The sequence below is a fragment of the Genypterus blacodes genome, unplaced genomic scaffold (genome assembly GCF_046128005.1).
Source record: "Genypterus blacodes isolate CSIRO-AG114 ecotype Tasmania unplaced genomic scaffold, CSIRO-AGI_Gbla_v1 ptg000052l_1, whole genome shotgun sequence".
In the NCBI taxonomy this organism is placed as follows: domain Eukaryota; kingdom Metazoa; phylum Chordata; class Actinopteri; order Ophidiiformes; family Ophidiidae; genus Genypterus; species Genypterus blacodes.
The window spans coordinates 3435900-3460642 of record NW_027466864.1 but is presented as its reverse complement, the minus strand read 5'-3'; the positions used below and the strand labels follow the sequence as shown (position 1 = coordinate 3460642).

General features: G+C 43.1%; 1 protein-coding gene across 1 annotated transcript in view; it reads left to right on the top strand.

The window, feature by feature from the left end:
- The window catches only part of zfpm2a (zinc finger protein, FOG family member 2a), a 112290-nt gene that overhangs the window by 25339 nt on the left and 62208 nt on the right, over window positions 1-24743 (top strand). The window contains exons 2-3 of the mRNA XM_076150570.1: window positions 4518-4676; window positions 12510-12611. Of these exons, the coding sequence (XP_076006685.1) occupies window positions 4518-4676; window positions 12510-12611 (261 nt within the window). The remainder of the gene's footprint in view (window positions 1-4517; window positions 4677-12509; window positions 12612-24743) is intronic.

Below are 24743 nucleotides of genomic sequence, written 5' to 3'. Positions count from 1 at the left end.
TCCATAGAATGGAGGGAAAAAAAGGTTTGAAATGAAATATTCCTGCGAGGCTTCCCGGAATGTATTAAGTTATTAGGAGTTGCATAAATTGTATCTATTTCATTACAGTGATCAAGGATTAAATTATGGGCTTGAGCCCTGTAACATATATACTCAGTCTCCTCCAAGGCTGAAGGAGCCCTCTGCTTCCCAAAGGTCATTAGAGCTGAGGAGAGAATATGGCCCCCAGTCTCTCATTCTATCTCCATTGCCTTCTCTTTTCTCCATCAAGCCCAAAGTCTCATTTTCGCACGCTGGTGTCAGAGAGCGAATGTTCTTCCGTTTTCTTTCTCCAGCTGTGCGGGTAAACACGGGTGTGTATCTAAATCTGCAGGGCTCACAGTGTCCAGCTATGTAAGGAGCACAGCGGCCACTTGTAACACGAGACAAAGTCTATATTTCTATATTTCCTCTCACGCATAAGTTAGCAGAGTCCTGCAGAGAATCTGTGTGTTAACCTGGAAGTGAGGAAGGCCCAGTATCAGCGTTGGCACAAAGGGCCAGTCACTGGGAGAGGAGTTGGCAGGGGTTGAGCTGTGTGGCCCTGTTGGATTTTAGGGCCGCATTATGCATTCATGTTTAGTCTCAGGTGCTACGTTTTATCCCCAGGCCAGCTTGGACACATTTTCAATGGACCTTTTGGATGAAAAACTGTATAGGTGGGAGCAAAAATGATTTCCATGCTTATAGAGATCTGCTGCTTTGTTCTGTCAGATTCAATTACCTCACCTCTAATTAGGGAGCTATAGAGGAGGCTGGGTTTGTGATCCGCACATCACACTGTGGAGCCTGCTGATAGTGTGAGGTATCGCTATCACAGCCCGGCCACCGGCTCCACACACTGCGGACGGTTGAAAAAGCGTGCCATGAAATTAGCAGTCAGTCAGACAGTTCAGAAGCACACACACGCACACATATTTATTTGGTGTTCTTTTGTTTGCAAAAGTGTGAGTTTTGGAGTTAAGGTACAGAGCGTTGGCTCATTCCACCACCTCTGTGCTGTGCTGTGCTCTGCTCTTCCCTGCTCCTCTTCCTCTGCGACTCATTAATCCTCTGTCCATCATATGGTCTCAGAGTATCACCCCATTTTATAGACTCAGCGGGTGCATTACCATATCCCTCTCTGGAGCTGCAGTCCGCATGGCCGATCCCTATCAGACAGAGGCCACGCCATGAACAAAAGAGCCACTGTGATCAAGCCTGCATTCAGCTACCAATGTCTCTATTAGCATTGGCTGCTCCTGCTGCATGACTGTTTGAACAGCGCGGAGATTTCCTTTTCCTCTAGTCAGCGGAGGAAGACCTTGATGAATGTGGATGATACAGGGTGCCGATAACAGCGCAGGGATACCTGGACACTGACAGGAACTTCAGCCGTGGCTTCCTCTTTTGGTGCCAGAAAATCGGGAAAAGTGAAATTTTTCGTAGGTGTTCTAATTCCCTCGTGTGATATTGAGAATCTACTTCAATAACTCTTATTCACTCTTGGATAATAGACAGAGAGGCGTGTTGACAATTTAAATATTTCACATTCAAAAGAGACACCATTCCTCAACATTCATTGTAATGATATCAAAAGAAGACGGTTAGGATTCGTCTAATGGCCATGACCCATCAGACTACATTGATGGTGGTTGCATCCAGAGTGTTGCCTTTCATTGGGGTCCAGCACTAGACCAGAGCCATATTCCTGTAAATTCATTCACAGTGGCTTGAAAGCATGACAGAAGCCACACAAGCTGTGTCCAAATTCCAAACATCATACTTATTCTAACCCGTTTTGGAGCAAATAGAACAGGGAGTAGACAAATCTGTTACTCACAGGTGGAAAATGAGAGAGAGAGATCATTGTGTTCTCTTTATAAAGTTTTCAAATTTGACGTTGGTAGTAGTAGAAATTTTCCAAAGTCGCTTTTTGATTGACATCTATTGGTTCACCTCACTTATTGCATACTTATACACTTATTTGTATTATATTTGTATCGTAAGGAATATTGGTAAATCCTTCGTTCTTCTTTTCCACAAGAGTCCAAAGTTGTTATGAGCTCAGTATTTTAGAGTGGGTAGTGCTGTCCTCTGTGGAGCAGTGAAACACAGACGCCCGCTCGCCCTCTCTCTCTCTCTCTGTGGTGTCATTGGCCATCTGAACTCCAGAGGAGGCTTGATAAGCGGGTGAAGCACAAACATTCCTCTGGCCCATTCGTCAGCAGACCCTATAGAAATGCACCAACAAGCGCGGGTCACACAGCGAATGTGACAGGATTTTAAACAGTACACAACTAAATATAGCAGGAACGCCACTATCAGAAAATGAGTTAGGAGTGTGGTGCTGGTCGTTTAGAAAGTCATTATTCTTATCATTGCTGTCTGTGAAATAATTTCAGGTCTCTCCATGCAATGAATACTGTATAATAAACTAAACATGTGAGAATGCAAACTAAACTTTGGTAATCTACGAGCTCGCCAAGAAGAAGTAGCCATCAGACCGCCTTTAAAGTCTGCGTGGACTATTTCATTTTCCATATTCAGGAAGGCCTGGAGACTCTTATCAGTTTTGAAAATGCTCCATTTTAGTTAGTATCTGCTAGAGTGGGGAGGTGAGATGCCCTTATTTTGAGTCTATTAAACCTCAATTCTATCTCATCTTATCTCTCTAATCTTTGTGTCTTATTGACCATGAAGTTTATCTTTAATCTCCCTTTACCCTTATTATCGCACAACGCTGTAGGTCTATTTTCTATGGTGTCGCTCTATTTGCCCGCAAAGAGGAAGAATCGTTTAGTTGTACACACAGTTCTTATTCAGCTGTGTAATGGAATGTGTACCGAGTGTGTATAGAAATGTATTTGTCCCCCCTGCTTTCACGCCGTCTTCAATTGCCTTGGCAGGAGCGTTTAACACCAGTCATACAATCTCCCCTTGATACTGCGATATTTATCTCTCGGTATCATCTTAAGCGATGGTAGACTCATCGAGTCACTTCATGCCTCACTTCACTCCTCAGCGAATCAGCAGAAGGCATCAGATAAGATCATAAAACTGTATCCTAATTTAAAAGCTCCACTCTGCCTCCACAGTGTCTATTAGAGATCTGTGTGCTAATTCTTTTCATGTCCAGGGCTCCTGCAGATGTAGGCTTCTACAAAGGAGTAATTTATAAGACTAATGAAAAGAGCAAGCAGTTTGCGGAGATCAGGGGGTCTTTTATGAGGCTCGGGCGGGAAGAAAGAGAAACAGGAGAGGTACAGCAGCCCGGCTTTCTGAGCTGAAATTATTGCTTTATTAAAGCTGAGGGGGCTCACTCCCGCCACAATAGAACAAACACGTTGAAAGGTGTCGAGAGGATATCAGTGTACATACTCGGAGCTGCGGGATGATGCACAAGAGGCTGCAACATAGCTCATGTGTGACAGGCAGGAAGGGAGCGAGCATCCACGTCTAGCAGGCGGCGATGGCAGCACTTTTGATATGATTATTCACTCGCAGGTTAAACAGTCGCAGCTTAAGATAGAGATTTCTTTTCCCTCCCGAAAAATGATGCAGTTTCCCCCACAACGCTGCTTGGAGTGCATCATTTCATAGAGAAACCTTAAAGTTGAAGTGTACGCCAGCGTCTTTACTATGGTAATTCATGTGGAAACATTGCAGACATGTTTTGCTAGCAAGATGCGCATAATCTTAATAACATTCAAATGCCGGATGAGATGTTTCTCAGAGCTAATACAATTCAGGTAGCAGTACAGTAATTCCATCAACGTCCTTGATTGAAGCAAACTGGTAATATGCAAATACCAAAAGAGATGTACAGCTACGAGCAAAACTCTGAAATCATTTAGATTTAAAGAAATAATATTGCACAGAGGGGGGAAAATTAATCACACGGAAAAGTGTCTCCTTTAAGATTGCACTGGTGTATTACCCGGAGGCATGGAATGTAAATGGAAAATCAACATTGTACCCTGTGATAAGGCTAACAAATTAATAAAAGTATTTTCTTTCCTCCTCCCATGCCGATGTCTGTATGAAAAGTCTGCCAAGGAAGTTTTTTTTTTTTTCCCTCCTCCTGTGTGAGGTTTTGTTTTGCAGGTAGTGGGATTAACATCAGCTCTCACCTTGGCTGCATGTCAGCTTGTTTTTCAGAAAAAACTGTAAAGTCTCAAAGGGGCTTTTTCAATCACTATAATGGAACAGCCTTTGTGAATTTTATGGTATAATAATATTCTTTATTGACATGGCCTTGTCTTTGTCTCGACTGAATATCTGAACGTGTAGCGCATAAACAGTACATTGCCGCACCGTGCTTTGTATTGTATCTGCATTTGTAGTATCTCAACAAAAGAAACAAGGAGAGTCAGATGTTTTTTTTTTTGCACGAAAAAGCCCGAGGGATGTGATGAAACTGCATAAAATTTTTGTGTGTGTCTGTGTGTGTGTGTGTGTGTGTGTGTGTGTGTGTGTGTGTGTGTGTGTTCCCTCAGGTCCTCTGGAGGATGGCCTGGAGGAAGAGGAGGAGGAGTGTGTCTCCGAGGAGAATGAGCTCTTGGCCAAAGATGAATTCTCTGCAGAGGAGAACTTCTCAGCCGAGTTTGAGACTGAGAACATGAGCTGTGAAGACATGGAGTACTTCTGCAACAAAGGTGACACTCATTTATTTATTTTCATAACTCGCTTCAATTCTTTTAAACCCCACGCTGCTACAAAACCTTGGGGCAATACCACAAAATTTGTTTCCGATGGAATACTAACTTACACAAAGGCCAGAATCACTGCTACAGATACACATACTTGACTGACGAGCTGCTTCTGGACACATTTATGTTGCAGCCAAACGATTAGTCAAACATTAAGTGTGTCATTTAGTATTTCTCATCACACGCAACAGTTTCAACCACAGCTGACCGCTTTTTATGATGATCTATTTATGATGTCATGATAATCCTGTTGTGGAGTTTGAAAAGGAGGAGGAGGAGGAATCCTGAACACCACGAAGGGAAACTAAACTATCTTTACAAACCAGCTAGTTGCTATGAGATTCCAGTCAATAATCAGCAGAAAAATATGATTAACAGTAACAAAATAAGAAAAGAAAACAACTTTATGATTCTTCCAGTTGTATTTCACACTTACACTTAGGTAGCATGGTTCATTGACAATAACAACGTAGATTGAAAAGGGATTTTAGTTATTACACCATCTTGCAAATTCACATCAATAATAATGCAAATGTCTGTATTGTCCAATCACAGAATGTATTTCATACAATAGTGCAGTGCTTCCTCCACATAACATGAGACAATATCTTCAGCAGCCCTTGTGCCAGGCACCTAAAGTGAGTTTTACTCCTGCTAGAGGCACCGAGTAAAATTCCTCAAAGTGCGTGTTAAGTGAAATCTGGCACAACTTGTATCCATGTCAGATTTTTCTCCTGCATCACTGCCTAGAGTTGAAACTTTCCATTTAGATATTTGATAGCTGTAATCCACCCAATAGCAGTGGTTTGATCTGAGAGAGGGATGGCATCAGCTCTTCCTCTGTGATAGCGCTGCATGCGTCGCTGTGCCACAGCGCGCCCGTGCACTGGAGAGCGCCTGACTCTTTTCCTTTGAGCTCTCGGAACACTCAGCAGCACCTGCTACTGCTCGGAGGTCCAGCACTTTAAAGCGCTTTTGCGTCGCCAAATGTGCCCGCGTCCTCTTTGAACTCCAATTCAATTAGATTACTTCTTTGTATGTTTGTTTCATTTCGGTCACACCTTGCCATCACAGGAGCTAATTTGTGCTCTGCTCCAGGTTACAGTGTGAAGATGACAGAGTCGCAACCCCCCCCCCCCACCCCCCCAAGACACACACACACACACACACACACACACACACACACACACACACTCATACGCCTCAGCCCTTCCTACCCCTGGGTCTTGTGTCTTCATTACCCCAGGTGTGCCCACTCTTACTTGAATGCCACAAATTTGACTTTTTAATGAAGAAGCGGGTCTTTGAATGTCTCTCCCGTCTTTCTCGTTTCAAAGGGAAATTGTTTACAATAATTTCTTCACACTTCTAAACTGATGTGCCTTGCGGGATTACATTATAGAAGAAATCTTTCATGTTTCAGGTAGGCTATGCCCCGGTTATCATATCAATAATAATTCCCTTTTGTTCTCAGAGAAAATTAAAAGGCACAATTGTTTGAAAATTGTAATTACTTGTAAAGCTTTGTTTGTTTTACCCTTTTTCCACTTCTTAATGTATTCGTACACTTACTATGCAATGTATTCTTCATTTACAACTTACGGCCGTGTAATAACCCAGCAGAGAAAGTACAACTTCTAAAATCTTCAAACAACCTTCTCCAGGCCGTTTGATATTGTTCTTCTCTGGCATAGAACCATGTGGACTGGGCTTCAAATCTCCTTTTCGTGTAGGAATAAAGTCAAAGCTAAATCTGCGTCTTGTCACATACATGCCTTACCAGTCAGATTTTTGTTACTTTCCTTATCGCGGCTTAACTAAGTCTCCCATTGCCTCCTAAGACCCAAGTGATCCACATGGCAAGCAGTGCGCAATCATCAGGTGTTGCCATTTTCCCAATGATCCCTTCTTCAATTAGATCTCTTTAAAACTAATTTAAACCTATGTCTGAGTGGCTTAAATTTACCCCACTTATGCAAAAATGCCTGAATTAACCAGGACGCCAATCCTGGCTGCATTAAATGGTTTAAGTGTGTTATTCCTCGACTATAGGAGGAAAAAGAGCCCCTTGATTAACTAAACCCTCTCAAATGTGATGGCGTGCTGTAATTAGCCCTGTGTGGACTTGAACGCGGGTTTTAAAGCAGCCACTCATCCCATGGCCTTTATCTTCTGCTGCTTCCCGGAGAATAAGGTCTCCCGTGTAAGGTTCTTCCACTGAGCAGTGACTCTCTGGTCTTAGCTTAGCCTTGTATCTGTGTAGTCACTCTCTGAAATGGGCTTGTCAGGGGGACCTAAAACCTCCATTAAAAGTTTCGGTCCATAATAGGTATTAAAAAGCTGTAGGAACACAAAGAGGAGTACCAATTTTCATTAACATATGAAGCACTTATTAACTTTGATCAGAGTGCCGCGAAGTAGCAAAGCTGCTTAAAGGCGCAAAGGTCAAGAAGTTGAATGCCACCGAAGACTCAGCCATTTGCCTTACGCTGCAGAAAATGGGCGCCCCCAGATAAGTGGATGGAGCACCTTGACGTCGCATCTTGGCCCGAGGGTTGGGAACCTATAAATTGGGTGATGGTTGACTCTAGACCCTCTTTCGTTAATAATGTCATGACTGTCTCTGGTGCCTCTGGTTGATGTGTAAAACAGGATGGTGGTGGCAACGTGAACGAATGCTCGATGTGCCATCCCTTCCTCAGACAAAGAGTCAAAGTCACATTTGGTCCGGTCTCAGCACACATTCATTTATGCAGCTATGCGTGTTCTTACATTATTTTGCTGGAGTGTACCAGTTGCTGGATTAGCAATACCCACTCATCTGCCATGAAATATATGAGAAGGGCCTCGCCACTGACACGACAAATAATGTCTCACACACGGGTGAGAAACGAGGCAGCTTGGTTGAATAGTCACAGCAGAGTCCCAGAGAGAAAGAAAAATGTGTACATGAAATTCGAGGGTGTCTCCCTGCCGATTGGTCGCTTTGTGAGAAAAGCTCCACGCCTGAAAAAATAACCTTGGCTTTCTCTGAGCGATTTACAAAGAATCTTTCCTCAAACAACTTGGTCTGCTCCGTCAGTTTCACATTTATGGAGCCTTGCTTGCAAACAGCACACCTACGAATACACCAGCTCCACACAAAACCATTTATATAGTCCATTGCCACACCCAGCACCATAATTGTAAGAATGATTCAATGTTTTATGTACTCTCTTTACAGAAATTGTGAAATCTCACCTTGCTGTTTACCCTCTTTTTTTGTTGGGGGAAATATGAGGAAGAGGGGGGTTGTCTATGAAGTTCAGCACAGGGTGTTGCCACAAGCTGTTCCGTTTGTGTGTTCCAAGTGTTTTCTGATGACAAACGACTTCCTTAGTTAGCTCTGACAGTGGATTTACATGTCATATGTCTGGTTTCCTGCATGTAAAACACCTTTTTTATGATGTTACATTACACATTTTCCTTATAACTCAAGTGGTGTGCTTCTGTAGTCGGTGTATATGAGTCGGAATACATTAATCGGGACTAAATGTGAAGATTGGCATTTTACCCCAGCCTACTCAAATTACAAAATCATAATGCAAGCAGAAACATTTCACTTTATCACAGTTGAAGAGTGAATATCTGGGCCTTAATGCAGCAAATAACAAACCCACCTTGACCTTTTCAATAACCTCTCGGCAAGTAATTTGACACACAGCGGTCAGAGACACACTGAAATAAACAGAAAGTGGTGGAATTAATTATGCCACTCTTTGTGTAACACAGAAGTAATCAGAATCTCTAGCAACAGAGGAGGAAGATCTCCTTGGCTCTTTCGCCACAGCTGCCAGTGCCCAGAATTGTAAATGTGGAATTTTAATGCACAGTTGATGCTGGAGAATATGGGGAAATGCTAATTTGTGCTGCGATAAGATGAATCGAGTCATCCCTTTAGCCCCATTTGACTCAGTGGAGGAAATTAATCATTAATGTTTGTTAAGTATGACAATCTAACTGGGCCAGATCTACATGCTCAGAGACTGAGGCAGAGTGAGATAAAGACCCAGGCTGCAGACAGGGAGGAAAACTGCCAGATTCTGTAATGATGGGAATTTATTGGCATTTAAAGAGACAGTGGCAAGGCATTTCTCTAATAGCCTCCCTCCATTGGAGTGCTCTGCCTGCCACAAATTGCATGCAATTCAACCCTATTTTTCCGACAGTAGAGAAGTCTTACAGCTATGCTTGACTTTGGTGAAAAAGGTTACTTCCTGGAATTGACTTTATCTGTTGCTCCGTAATCTGTATCAACAACCAAATATGCAATATCAACTGCTGGGGGGATGGCAGGCATTCCCCTAATATAACATTCTCAAAATCTTTGCCGAATACCAGCGTAGTAAATTTACGTTTAGCAAAGTGGAAGTGTAGCAAAGCCTGGAACTGGTAATCATTCATATAGAAATATGCAAATGTATAGAAATGTCCAAATACTTAGTCTACTTTTGCAGAAATTGCAACCTGTCTCCAGACTTAGTGGTCTGGATTAGAGCTCTGAGCTCCTTAAAGTCACACACAGCATTGACATTTTCAAGGGCTTCCTTAGCGGAGACAATGCTATAAGGGAGAGAAAAAGCCAATATGACTTTGTTGCTACCTTGCTCCAGGAATTGTTTGTGTAAATCGCCTATAAGCTTATTGACCCGAATGCGTGCCACGCTGCATGTGACTGCGATTTGGCTAGAGAGCTGTCCTTTGATAGAGCAGTGATAGGGCTGATTTTAACAGCTCACTGGCTTCTCTTGCATGCCCGCCAACCCTGCAGCCCAGCAGGCTGCCTCGCTCCACCAGCCCTCCCCGTCCCTTCTGTTCTGCAGCCCTCTCTCACTCAACCTTAAGCATCTCCATTTGACTGCACAGGGAAAGGAACCTAAGCCAGATGTAAATTATGATCTAGGATGATAATGTAGTGGATGATCATTGACAATCTGTCTCCCTTGATAAGACTGCAGAGGGTTTCCATTCAAATGATGAAACAAGCCAGTCTATCACTTATATTAGACCTCTGTGAGTGAAATGGAGCACCTCAATCAATCTATTTCTATAATAGAAAGGTCAAAATATTGTGTTGCATATATCCATAGAGATGGCTCAATATATTCCTGCGTATTCTAAGTTATTTCTTTTATCCAAAAATTGTATAAGCAAAGGATTGCTGTTACAGCACTTCAGCACTCTGCTTTCACAAGTGACATTTGTGCAAGAAACTTCATCAAAGCCCTGTGACATTGTTCCCTGTAAGGTTGCCTGGGTGATTGTGTTTAAAATGCATTGCAAACTGTGTTAGATAGAAGGCAGAAAATCCTTAATCACTGCTTAATTAAGGAATCATCTTGTAGCTTCATTTCCCGGGCTGTAATTAAACACTTCCAATACGTTTCGTTACAGGGCTTAACATGTTCGCCTGAGATCAAGGTAGTGCCTTTAATGTTATCTCGCCGGCTTTTTATAAACTCCGCTCCATTGGAAGGAACTGTTGATATACGCCTTTGTTATCCTCGTCATAATACGAGCCTTGTATGCTAAAGAGGTTCTCCAGGCCCAACAATAAATAGTGGGGAATTTATTTGAGTGGGCTCCCTGATAATAAAATGGAAGAAGAGACAGCGTGGGGGAGAAATCACCAGCCCAAGCAGACACTCGCATAAGCAAAACTGGGTCACAATGACCTCATGTACTGGGAGTAGGACATTTCTGCAGACTTCCCTTCAGCATCACTTTTTTTTTTTTTTAAATACGTATAGATCTCCTGTTTTGGTGTGAGGCAGAAAGCTGACATCCTTTTGGCAATGTTTGCTACCTTCTTTGAAGTGAGCCATGTCAAAAAAAAGCTAAACAAGCATGGTGTGTGTGCTTGATCTGGAGATTAACCTAACAGAGAACGGAGGAGGCTGGTGTGTGTGTGTGTGTGTGTGTGTGTGTGTGTGTGTGTGTGTGTGTGTGTGTGTGTGTGTGTGTGTGTGTGTGTGTGTGTGTGTGTGTGTGTGTGTGTGTGTGTGTGTGTGTGTGTGTGTGTGTGTGTGTGTGTGTGTGTGTGTGTGTGTGTGTGTGTGTGTGTGTGTGTGTGTGTCCTGTGGCAGTTGTCACTAGAAGTGTGATAACTAACACTCTGAAATGTTTTTTTGGAGGATATGGGAAAACAAATCTGATATGGCTGTCATAAACAACCATGCGACAACAAAAAGCATTGTCTATCATATTAGTGATAGTAAATGTAGTAAAGTCATAATGACATCATCTTTATCATCATAGTTTTTACATTACACTCTTAACATGGCTTACTATCCGTGTACGAGGTGTCGTGATCCATTGTCCTAGTCCAGGTCTGGCCTTCACTGTTCCGTATTGGTTTTAAAACATCAAAGGATGAAAAAGATAGTGACAAAAGTGAAGGAAATGTCTTTTAACAACCAAAACATGCCCCAAGCAGGTTAGCTCAAGTTTGGAGAGACAGCCTGTGCAACCACTGTGTCAGCCACATTGGGTTTATTTAGAGCAGCACACCAGGGGCGCCTACTTAGTGCTGATTTATGTGCCTATATACTTTGAGTACAAACTGTACTTACTGTACTGTAGACATGCAAAAATAGACGACATCTTTTTTTTTTTAACAAAGGTGCATCTAAGAACGTTCAACAAGCGACCCTCTCAGTGTTACAGCTGGACTCTGGAAGGTGGATTGTGTTTAACAGGCTCTTTATGCGCTTGTATCCTAGGAAGTGATACCCAAATATCCCTTGGTCCGGCCTCTGTGAGCCCCAAGACTGTAAATCAGCCCCACATCCTATAACACACATTCTCGCTCGCTCCACAATAGATCAAACAGTAATAAATAGCCACCTCTCTCCCACACATTGCTTTCCTTCCTGTTCCATGGGGCTTCCTCCTGTTCCTGCAAACACTCCTGGGAACTCCTTTTACATAAAAGTGAGCAGCTGGAACCTGTGAGTTCACAGCAAGCATGCAGATGTACACATATGTTATTTACACACATAGTCACACATTGTTTGACAATCGCTCACACCGCTGCAGATTATGAGGAACACTTTAATATTAGAGTTGTTGTACCTCACCTGTTACTCACTTTGGATCAACGTGTCTATCAAATAGATAAACACAATGGGAAATGAAAAGAGTTATTTAAATAATTAAAAGCTTTTATTGAAACTCCAAACACTACCATGGAAACCAATGGTCCTGCATGCTTGAGTACATTAATCTTTCCATCCAATGTTGTCGACAAACCTTGTGTCTCTAAGTTTCATACAGTAAAAGGATTGCTAGGGTAAATTCACTGACGTTTGCTCATCCTAAAACTCTTATAAAACAAGGCTGGGGTACAATTAACTCAGTTAGTATTAACTCAGTTAAGCAACACTTTACTAGTGTTCGTCGTGCTGCAGTCAGCAGATCAGTATAGTAGTATAGTAGTATAAAAAGTGCAAAATCAAATGAAAGAGAGCAGAACAGAAGTAAAATGTGGCAAGTAAAAGTACTTTAAATTTGTACTGCAGTACATTAATTGCATGAACGTTACTTTCAACCTCCAATTGTCTTTAACCTCTGTTGCTGGGATAATGTCCAAAGCCCCAATGAATATACCCTTTGGAAGGACAGTGTAGTCCATAATGCAGCATTTAATTAAATTGGCTGTCTGGACATTAAATTTGGATTGAATGATGCTCAGTTTGTGCCTTGTGTACTTGAACTAAACCATTTTTTTCTGTCTTGCAGGAGAGGAAGATGGCAACCGAGAAGCAGGAGAGTCAGAGATGGATGTGCAGGCCGAGAAGTCCAGACACCCCACGGTGGGACCAGAGGACTGGGACGGTCCAAGTAAGTGGACATTTCACATCTCTTCCCTTTGAAAGCCCCTGAGAGTTTGAGGTGCAGCTGACCTGCAGTGCATGATACACTCATGTACAATGACTCAATACTTAAAATGAAGTGATTGTCTCTTTGGTTAGCATAATATAATGCCTGCTATAGGAACATGTGTGCATGTGATGTGATCAGGTACTGTAAGTGTGTGTACACCACAATTCATTTTACCTTTTATTAAATAGGTTTAAATAAATAATGATTTCTTGAAAATCCCATTATGCCATGCAGATTAAGCTTTTTCAAATTATTTAGAACATATTTTTATCTTGTTTTGCCCCCTTTACTAAAAGTAACTTCATCAAAGTGATGGATAATACATTGAACAAGATAGTTGCACAGCAATTACTGCTCAGCAATAGGCTGCAGCCACACTGCTGAACACACAAAATATCATTCCTTTTAATGCATAAAATGACCTCGAGAATTTATTGCAGGTACACGGGTTTATAAAAAAGAGAGGAAGAAAGTGGATTTGGGCAAGTTGTGCTTGGTAGCTGGAAGCCCCCCGGGGTGTGTATTTTATACTGACAGTGAATCAGTGTTATCGCACCTATCAGATAATGCATTTATCATTAAATTTCACATTTGCATTTAAATCTGGGGAGGGAAATGAGCATTGCTGGCTAAAGATAAGAGCGCTGCGACGACAGTAATAAACCATCACTGTGATCAGTCAGGAGACAGGGCTGAGGGGGTCAGCTCAGAACTATGGGGGCCGTGACAAAAAGAAGGCATCACATGCGGAAAGGGCCCTTTTGGGCGAGAAAATGCTGAGCTTAAAAATACTGCTTTGAAAGGAGGGATGGATGTACTATGACGAGATCTGTGACTGAGTGTAATTATGCTTCTCCTTCTACTTAGCCATCAGAATGAGAATTACAGGCTCAGGAACACACTGCTGGACTGGCAGGGAGCGAGAGAGGGAGGGAGGGAGAGAGAGAGAGAGAGGCAGAGAGGCGATGGATGTGTCTATTGTACCGTTACTGTAGTTTGGTTTGAGTACAGAGCAGCTGATGTGAGACATGATGTCCATATGGAAGTCCATTTCATAAGTAAAAGTACTACTGTGGTCAAGTTGTCCCTCATAAGTTTTCTTTGTGATTTTATCCTAAATGAAGTGAATACTCAAGCGTTTGCAGTACTGTATAACTCTGCATTATAACAACCTCAGACCTCCATTTACGTTATCAACATTCGCTTTGGAGCAAACTTGACAGGTGGGTTTTGTTTAAGGTCGGACCCCTGCTGTCGATTTGTTTTCAAAACGCAGTACATTTACTAAAATTTAACAAGTACCAGTTCTTGAGATGTGGACTTGAATATGTTGTATGTTGTACTTAGATGCTTATTCTGACCAGAGCCAGGAACCACTGGGTTATAAAGGAACGTCAGCACTATAGGCTGCGTGCTGTAACACACACTGGAATGTGACGTATCCAAGTCAAAGAAACCAGCATTCATCTCCAATCTCGTCAACATAATCGAAACCCCTGCTGGTAATCAACATGTTACCGCAGTAGAACTTTCTGGACATCTCTATCAAATACCAACTAATTAGTGGGTCAAAGTTACGCTGAGGCATTCATGCTCCTCCTCTGTTTTCTCACTGGGCAGCACGGAGTGGGCAGAAATTAATCTTGGTGCATAATAATGCCATTCACTCTCCCATCATGGCAGCCATGAAAGGTCATTTCCCTTTTTAATTTTTCCCATTGTGCTGGAAAAGTCAGATGGGCATGTTATAATTTGAATAAAGAGGGGAATCAGACAATCAGATAGGAACATTTGAAATGACATGACTTCCTGTTCCAGGCGATTAAAAGCAAATTTATTTAGTTTGAGACTGTCTAGCCTTTAATCTCTTTGTAAATGTTCAGATAGTCCAGCATTCAAAAGTTCTTTGTTATTCTTTGGCTTAAGTTTAAGCAGGTGTGATTATGATCACTAACAGATAATTTTTAATCACTGTGTGTGTGCATCTGAATAGGATGTGTAATGGCCGTCACATAAAAAGGGAGTGAAGCCTTTTAATGAGGTGGGCTAACTCGGAACATGCCCACCTGCTTTGGTGATTCTATTGAAGCACCTCCATACCGTTTCCCTTTTGCTGAGTAACAACAAAAGCCTTTACAATCTACATCCTGTAATTGAACTTTTTTTTTTTCGTCCCTGTATTTCATCTCCACTTTACTAACTCATGTCGAGTGCTGTCTGCGATTGCCCTCCTGTTCTCTGATTGTCTTTCTGTCTGGAACAGCAGAGAATCGTACAGAATGACTCACTATTAATCTGATAGCTGCCTCTTCTCTCTTGTTCAGAGCAGTGAGTCTGTGATGTGGAACACCCAGCGAGTTCCTCTCTCTCCTCATCTGTCTCTATGTCCTTAAGCAAATCTGCACAGCGATCTCCTTCTCGTCTTCATTTCTCGTCACGGATGTTTCACAATCAGCGGCTGATCTGGGAGATAGCGTGTCATCCCATTCTCTTCATTTTCATGGAGTGATACAAATCTGACTCTCTGTGTGTCTCTCTGATTCTCTCTCACTCGCTCTGCTCCGGGCTAATTGAGAATGGTGTGTGTTAGTTAGCGCTAACTCTGCTAATGAACTTGTTCTCAGCCTTATCTAAATGCCTGCTCATGTAAACCACACCCCCATATGAAAGTCATGGAAATCCAGGGTTCCTTCTGAGTGCTGCAATTATGATCTTTGTCATTTCTACAGAAAACCCATCATTTTGTTCCATATTTAGTCAGAATAATGCAATGAGGCTGCTGCAAAATTCTGGGCTGATACAGCAGCCACTGTATCTAATGTGTATCTTAACACAGTTCATTTTGTTGTTGTCCACCTCTGGTATGATGATGATTGGCTGATAAGAACTATATAATTGATGGTCTTTGTGTAGCCCTGAAGACGGTGGTTCTCCATCTGTCCAAATTGTAACAAATTTCTGTGATATTAATGTTTAAAGAACCAGTTAAAGGGGGCCTCATTAAATGAATGGTACACAATGGTTACCTGGAATTTAGAGGAGATACAACTCATCATCATTTATAGTGCAGGAGTTGTGTGAGTTGCCAAATGCTTAAAGTTGATTCTTCATATCTTCAATACATCTCTCAATGACACACACACATGTAAATATAGAAGTATCGGCCTTCATGTACAGTTGTAACGATCCAAATTGAAGACGGTGTAACAGACACGGAGGAGATGGGAGATGCAGAGGGAGGCGAGTGTGTCACAGAGGTAACAGGAGCGATATGATCACCTTGTCCACAAAATCTCCTCTCTTGGCTGTCCCTGACGGCCAGCGTGGCCCATCTTGCTCAGCACTCTGTGCCAGCTGGGCCCCGGCCAGGACCAGGCAGGGGTCAACTGAAGGAGTGGCCATATGAGAATCTACCTGACAGTTGGGCACGAACACACCCCCCCCAACCTCAAATACATTTCATTTCCCTCATGACACACATGCGCACGCTAGAAACGCAGCTTTACTCAGATGTAAAAACTCTTGAGTGTCATTTTTGACTCCAGCCAACCCTAAAAGGCTCTGTGGCAGATCTGTCTTCTCCCAGTCTACAAAATACTATAACCATTTGGGGTTTAATGCACATATGTCATGCTAGGAGAATAGGACGACCAGATGGCCACGATACTGTGGCAGGTGCCTCAACAAATGTTTGCGGTAGCCTGTGCTGCTATTTATATCATAGTGAAACACAGACACGCAAATATTTGCAAAAGGACAGCGGGCATGTTTTGTTGGGAGTCAAAGTGATCGCGGAAATAAACAAATGGGATTAAACCTTTTGGGCATCGGTCACCTGAACTTTTACATTCCCTTAGTCCATCTAAAGAAGTTCTTGTTTTAGTGAACTACTAAAGCAAAGCCCAGAAAGGAAAGTGGCTCCATGAGGGATAGGATATGCTTTTTAATATTTGGCCTCAACTAAGCTGAAGTGAATTAACCTCGGGTTTATTTCAAATACAGAAGGAAACTTTTAAATTCCACCACTGCGACATTCCATTTGAGCCAGGTTGCTCTCAGTAAACAACTCGGCACCCAAGTCCATTATAAAGTCAGGGTGTCGTCAAAGAAGGAGGGGCGAGCCGAAATAAGAGGGAGAGAGACAAACGGAGCACCCAGATGCAGATTAGGCTGCAGAAGATGAGGGTGTAAAAGGGATTTAATGGTAGGATGGATTAGAGAAATCCTTGTAACAATGTTAAATAATTATGGTTCCAGCCGAGATCAAAGCGCCATTGATTGAACCCCTCAAGCCTTCAGCACACAGTCTTGGAAAGCAAAGATTGGTAAACTAGCGCTCAGACCACTATGTCTGCTCCAGTTAAATTGGATTGGAAATATTAGGATACAGACGAATCCTTCAGGAGGCTTTCGCAGAGCTTTTGTCACCGGAAATGTAGCTTGGGAACAGTATGAAAGGTTTGATGGTGCACTGTCTCGACAGAATCATAAGACGAGGGTGTCGCAGCTGTCTCCACTGATACCTAAGCGTTTTAAGTAGACTTATAGACACACTTGACTGTTATATCAGCAAAATGAAAACTTTCAGCGCAGGCTTTTATGCGTGTTTTTCCCCTTTTTTTTCACTTCCTCGTTCTGTAATCAAGAAATTTGGACATGCATCATGGCAATTCTCCCTCAGAAAGGACGGCTTTATCTCCGTCCTCCAGGGGTTTATTCAAAGTCTTCTGACAAGTCTCACAAAAACATGAATGACACAGAGATCGCTGATACCGATGATGAAAGTCCATCATCAGCCTCCGCGTGAGTTCTGCATCGTCGGCGATGTAAAAATTAAAATAGCAATCAAAGTGTTATCTGTAAACATTCAACAGCTGTAAACAGCGTCTTCTTCACTGGAGTGTAGTCCAACGTTCTTAGCCGAGATTGTTGATGGATGTCTGTGCGTGCATCACATTCACCTGTGTGCATTCAAAAAAACAACCTCCCCCACCAAGTGCACACACGCACACACACACACACACACACACATTCACAATGATGAAATATGCAACAAGAGATTAGACAAACCACTGTAGTCCTATGCTGCATTGCCTCGATGCAAATTTAGCCACTGATCCGCTCCACTAAGAGGCTTTATGACGGAACTTCATGGCTGTTAGTTATATAATCTAAAATAGCACATCACTGTTCTTATCATCAGAGGAGGATGTCACTGTATTCACATCTACTTTTACTGTTGTATAAAGATGTGGGATGTGGTACATTAACAATGCCTTTAATTAATAAGATAAATCAACAATTTGTCCACATCTCAGTAGAATTTGTGTCCACTTAGAGAAATTCACAATGGTGACTTCATGCCATAATTACTTTTCCAGAGAAGGAGTATAGGAGTGAGTATATGTATAAGATATGAAGCTGATTTAAACCACGGTTGGTAGTTTGTATTTCTGCGCCCAGGGACTTGACACCCATCACGCCTTTCTTCAGTTCTCTGAAGGTGTTTGTTCTGCACTGCTTACCCTCCCAGGCACTGTAGCTGCACACTTTTTTTTCCAAGCGGTATCATTGTAATTGGTTGAATATTTGATGTGTGTATTCAGCATTAACATGGAGACACTCGTGCAAGTTGTGCTAGAGGATATAATACTGGGTAAACTGTGGATTGCTCAAGTGAAACTTACTTGCGCGTGGATTTTTTCATTTCTTTTTGGGCTTTTTAATAAAACGAGGGGGTATTTGTTTGACTTGCTTCGTTGTTCTTTTCCATGCATGAATTTGCGAGGAATTTTAACAAATCGGCCTCAGATATGCTTGGTTTCATACGCACTTGTACAGGACTGTTTTACTTTCATTCAGGTTGGTGTCCTCATTATTATTTGGGCAAAGGAATGCCATTACATTACCCCCCCCCCCCTCCCTCCTCTCTCTTATGCACACAGGCACGCACGCACACACACACACCCCGCTTTCATAGTGACAGGTACTGATACCAGAACCGTGGCCCTGCGTGTGACACCCTCTCACTGGTGATGAACAGCTGGGCCCAGCTCGGCCCACTGGTCGCACAACCTCCAGCTCCTCTGTTTTTTTTGTTAAGGGGTGGCGGGGGGTGGGGACGGCTTGTCAAGTGAATTAAAACACCAAATAATAGTAATAATAATGATAATAAAAAGTTAATAAAAAATGGCATGTTCCTCCCTGATTGTGCGGGGTGTTGTGGTATTCAATTATGCAATTTTCATTGGCATATTAATCATCTTTTCAACAAACAAGCCACCGTTAATTAAAGCAAAGCATGGATAAAGACGTGTTGCCGGATCATCACTCCGTTTATCACTGTGCACAGACCCGCAGTTAAGTAAATTCAGGCTGTGAGATGAATTTCAATGGTCTTCCTGTGTGTGTGTGTGTGTGTGTGTGTGTGTGTGTGTGTGTGTTTAACCATTTATTTATGCACATTGTACATGAAGGTGGGGCTTGTGACGTGACGTGACATGTGTGGGACATTATTCCTCTTTCTTTTTTTTACAGGTAATTATACATGTCTTGATGATTTTTTTGTAAAGATTTAATGATGAATATTCAGCCACCCACTCTGACTCGGGGTTGCATGGTTTCACAAATTCTTCCTGGCCGCGCTCGCTGTGTAATGAAGGCCAGTGGTTCTGTGTGACATCTCTGTCCGCACAGGACACGCGGCCCACTCAGGCAGCTCTTCTTCTCTCTTTTTTTCCCTGTGGCTTTTTGTGTTGCCTCCATGCCTGGTTCATTGGTGGGAGGGGATGGAGATTATTCAGGATCTGGTTCAGATACGGCTCCTGTAATCATAGCTCACTGCCTCCACTGTCATTCAGTCACTAAATAGAAGTGGGGAAATGTCTTGGTGACGGGAGCAGCCAGACAGCCATGCAAGTACTTGAGTTCCGCCGGCGGGAAAGAACTCGAGGCATCTGTAGACATGTCGCTTGTCCCTGTCCCTCATTGTGGGGCAACTTTATCAGCGCCAGCCGCTCACCCACTTGCTAAACTGGAGGGCCAGTCGCCTCTTAACTTAAACATAAGATCTTTGTGGTTTGAAGCACTCGGCTGCTCTGTGCCCAATGTGAATCTGAAAGGCAAACACGACTCCAGTGTCGCCGTTGCCCATCACAAAATCACACCACATGGAAAACTTGTTTCTGCTGTGTTAGCTCGAATCTAAATGCACTCAAACAGACTGTTGCACTGGAGCGAGATTCCCCCTCTCAAGGAAAAAAAGATAGATGGAGAGAGAGAGAGAAAGGGGGAGAGAGAGAGAGGGAGAGAGAGGAAGAGGGAGAGTGGGAGAGGGATGGAGATGGAGAAAGAGGAGGAGGGGGAAGAGAGAGAGAGAGAGAGAGGGGGAGAGAAAAGTCAAAAACCTCCACATAACAATGCCGGAGAAAAATCAGAACATTTTCCACCGAAAGATGGGCCATTTCCAAATCCTTGTGCCCTATCAGACAAATTAAAGTAAATCAAGCATGAAATGAAGCAGAAGAGCCCGGAGATAAGGCTCCTTTAAGTCGTTTACAGATTAGGACAGAGAGAGAGAGAGAGGTGCATCTGGTCTCTGGCAGTGAAGGAGGCTAGTTTCTCATTTCACAATAGCAGCCTGTGTATAGGATTACTCTCCCCTGTCACCGACATGAGGAGCAGTGAGGGAATAGACGTCCACAAAATGTGTCTAAATATGTCCCCTCCAAAATGTCTCCAACCCTCAAAGTCGCACTCCGCGCCGTTGGACCGACGTGAGGCGCGATAACCAATCTGACTGGACCGGCGTTTGGTTTTGATTTGTTTCACCTTCACCTTTTCCTTCATCAGCACGCAACTTAAAATTCTAATGAATTCAGGATTGGCTGAGCTGTGTCACGTGACTGTACGGCTGTCAGCTCCTCTGCCTGTGTTAAACAAGCCTCAGATGGGGTTTGGGGTGGGCTGGGAGTGGGGGGGAGCGGGTGTTGGGAGAGGAGGGTGGGGGTTCTCTTGTTCCACAAATGATATCCTCAAAATGTGATTTTGTTTTAAAGCTGCGTCGCTTTTGTAAAGCGGGTTGTTTAATATGTACGTCACACTTCTATTTACTGTCTTACATCAACAGATTAATTGCTGTTTTATTTTAGCACTTGCAAATAATCAAAACATAATTATGGAGCGAGTTACTCATGGAGGAACACTCGACAATATTTTACAGTGATACACACACGCAGAAACACACACACACGCAGAGGCACACATGCTCACACTTACACAAGAGAGGACTCCCATCTCATTCATGCATGCACACAAAATGCAAGCAGGAACCCAACAACAGCCCCCAGCCCGCCCCACACACACACACACACACACACACACACACACACACACACACACACACACAGGCTTAGTCACACATACACACACCCACACCAGGCGAGAGTGCGCTGCTCTTTGAAGCCGCCCGTCGAGCGCGGGCTGGATTTTGTTTCACTCCTGCGTGTATCTTTTCTGGGGGTGATGAGAGGTGGGCCGGTCTGAGGCTCGCTCGCTCGCTCGCTCCGAGGAAGAGACAAGAGGCGGGCCCCCTTCGCCAGGTAGCTGCCCGCCAGAGCCACGACCTTGACCTTCCCAGCCCAAGTCTTAGGTTTAGCTCCTTTATCACACTATCTCCAGGCATTTAAAAATACTCCTGAAACTCGATGATTTAACCCGCTTTTACGCTGTTCACATCAAAACTGGATGAAAAAAAGCTTAATCCATCTTATCTGTTGACTGTCAAACTGCTCCGGCTAAAACCTACTCACAAAAGACAACTAGGTCACCCAGGAAAAAAAAAACAGAATTCCCCCGTTACCCAGGGGAAGTTGCAGCCTGGTAATTGACTTGGGAGGAGATTCAGGAGTACTTTAAAAATAGTCTCTTTCCTGAATTAACAGCACAATATCATGACTTTGGATGTGGCAATGTTTAGTGTGGGAGGCAAGTTATTTCAGACACTGTGATACGTCTGAATTTCCCCACCTATACGTTTGTCAAATATAAACATTTTCCCCTAAGCTGTGTATTAGACGCAGTAACTTCTCCTCCTAAAGCCGTTACCTCTTTATCCCACCGTCTCTGAAACGTGTATACACTACCAATGAACATACCATCAATTACTCATTCATTCTGACACCCCCAGCAAGAGCAAATGTCCTTTTGATGGTTCTGAAAATTTCTTTAAAAAGCATTTAAAATAATCAGATTGGGAGAGGAGTGCTTTGTCCTCTAGATGTTGTCTGAGATATGGAGATATCTTTGTGTGAGGACAATCATTCTTTAAGTTTTGCTGTCCTCCTTTACATGCTATCAATAGAAATGGCCGCGCTTCTTTAAAGATGGATGCCTCAGCAATTGTTGTCTGTCTGCCCACCGCCAACTTCTGCAGGGTTTTTTTTTTTGATGAAACAGCGCTTGACGGTTGGTTTATTTCAATTGTTCAGTGACACCCGAACAGCAGCCTCCATGATGGTGATGTACTGAAGGAGCAGGTTCCTCTTCCTGTGTGCTTGTGCTTTCCTCTAGATGCACTCCTCAGCTCAACTCAACTTACTGCACTTCAGAGTCATAGATGCATAAATCAGAAAGTTCTGAACCAATTTTAGATAAAATCCCATGATACATTATGAATAAATCCAATTTGGTCCATATCAGGATACATCTTTAAATAATACTTTTGACAAATGAAGCAAGAAAGTCATATTATGATTCTTTTGGTCCCATTGGAGAAGCATAATGGAGCAGTGATCGGCGCAGATGCTGGACAAAGTGACTGAACTATGGGAACAATAAAAGCTCAAACGTTTGTCTATGCTCGTTCAGCCTTGGTGGAGGTATGCACTTCTACTTCTTCTCATAGCTTAAATAACCTAATCCCTCGGTTTGTTTAACCCCAGCCATCTGACCCACTGCCCCCATCGCACATAATCATAGACATCCGCACACACACACACCCCTCCTTGTGTGTGTGTGTGTGTGTGTGTGTGTGTGTGTGTGTGTGTGTGTGTGTGTGTGTGTGTGTGTGTGTGTGTGTGTGTGTGTGTGTGTGTGTGTGTGTGTGTGTGTGTGTGTGTGTGTGTGTGTGTGTGTGTGTGTGTGTGTGTTGCTCGGAAACTTCCTCTCCAAAAAACTTTCAGCCCGGCTGCTCAAAGAGGAGGGGAGGGGCAGAGCCGGCTGTGTGTCCAGGGTGAGCTATGGGAGATGGGGGGGGGGGTGGGTGGAAGGGGACTTCACTATTTTAAAACAAGCGTCTTGCTCTGAGATAATAGCGTGGGCTGTGGGTTATAAATGATGCATTTTGCTCACTATAGGACCTGATAATAGCGGTTAGGGGAGGGGGAGAGAGAGAGGGGGGAGAAAGTTCATCGCTCTCTTATCAAAGCTCTGTGACATTTCTCCTTCAGCTGTAAAATTTCATATCACATATCTGCTTTAAAGATGTGGCACCTTTTGTTGAACTGATACAGCGCATTCCATTTCACCCCATATGCCTCTCATGGTGTATTAATTTATAGCCCATTTGGTGGCTCTATAACATGGCCTATCAGTGGAGATGACTGGGATTCAGTAGGACATCTCTGGATTGCCACACACAGGTTATTGAACTCTGAGCAGTAGCCATTTATTTTGATGACTTTGATTCAAAGGTGCGGTTTGATATCAAAAGGGATAGTCTGCCACGAGGAGCTCAAGCGTATTTTTCCACCTTCTTTGTTTCCCTTTAATATCCTCTGTGGCTGTTATTATACTCAACATGATGACAAGTGGAAAATGATGTAAACCATAAGCTGGGTCAGTAATCAAGATCTCTTTCAGTGCTGCAGGCAGGGTTTTTCCTTGAAGTTGGTTCTTTGAACTAGTTACAGGGGAGAAATTCACATTGGAAAATAGCTGGAGCAGATCCGTTGCGTTAACAAATGTTAATCTGCGGTAGTAAATTGATGATGTCATTTGTCATTTCTGACTATTACCAGATTCTTCACTCTGGGCCAGAAATGAAAATAGGAATATCCATTCTTACCCTTAGTGTGCATTGATAGAAACATTTGGAGTGAAAATGTTTCTGTTTTTTGCATGCTAAAGGTTATCAAAACAGCAATCTTTAATTGTTTTTTTTAAACTTGTTTAATAAACATCCCTATCATTTCCAACACAGGATATATGAAAAAGGGTGCTGCAGCAGTACTGCACTCAAATCCTCTAAGTCAAAACCATTTCTTACTGTAATAATGAGGTAAAAAGCAGCAGTTCAACTCTTTGAGGGTATCTGTCTGTCATTTACTCTTTAAATCATACAGGATGGCACCCTGCCACCGAGGAGCTCATTAGCATTCAGTCGTATGCCAGCGAAGACAGTGATGAGGTTCCCTATTCCTCTGCAACATAACGGAAAAGAAAGACAGGACACACACAAAAAAACAAACAGATGCCAGCGCGGAGCATCTTGGGTGCTATCTGAGGAGGATCTCTCCACACAAAGGGACATTCATTGGTCTGCCAAGTATCTGTGGAGTGCAGGAACAGACCCTAGAGTCTATAGCGACAGATGATGATCTTATCGAGGGGGTGGGGGGTGGAGGGAGAGGCGAGGTGGTGAAGGGAGGGGTTAGAGGGGTGAGGGTGTTGGTCGGCCGGGGGTTCGGAGCAGGAGCGAGACGGGGGGGTGATGAAGGAGGAGGAGGTGTCTCAACTCTTGAGCCACATCATCAGATCTGCCAAGTGGCATTTGAGAATGGGAGGATGAGGAGACTGAAGAGGGAACACAGATGCTGGTTATGTTAAGGAGATAAAACATGACTGTTGTATTTTTCTTTGCCACCATTCATCGTGTGGATTTGGTGAACTCAATTAAAAACATCGCAATTATTATTCTGTCGTAGGAAGGATTTTTAGATTCATAGTTACAAAAAGCGTCATTAGTTTGGAGTGACTAGCAGAACACATCTGGCAGTATTTGGTATAACAGCTCACAGAGAACATGTAGCTGTTGCATGAAGGGAACTCATTATTCATCCACGGGTGTTTTTGTGGAGATCTTCCACTAGT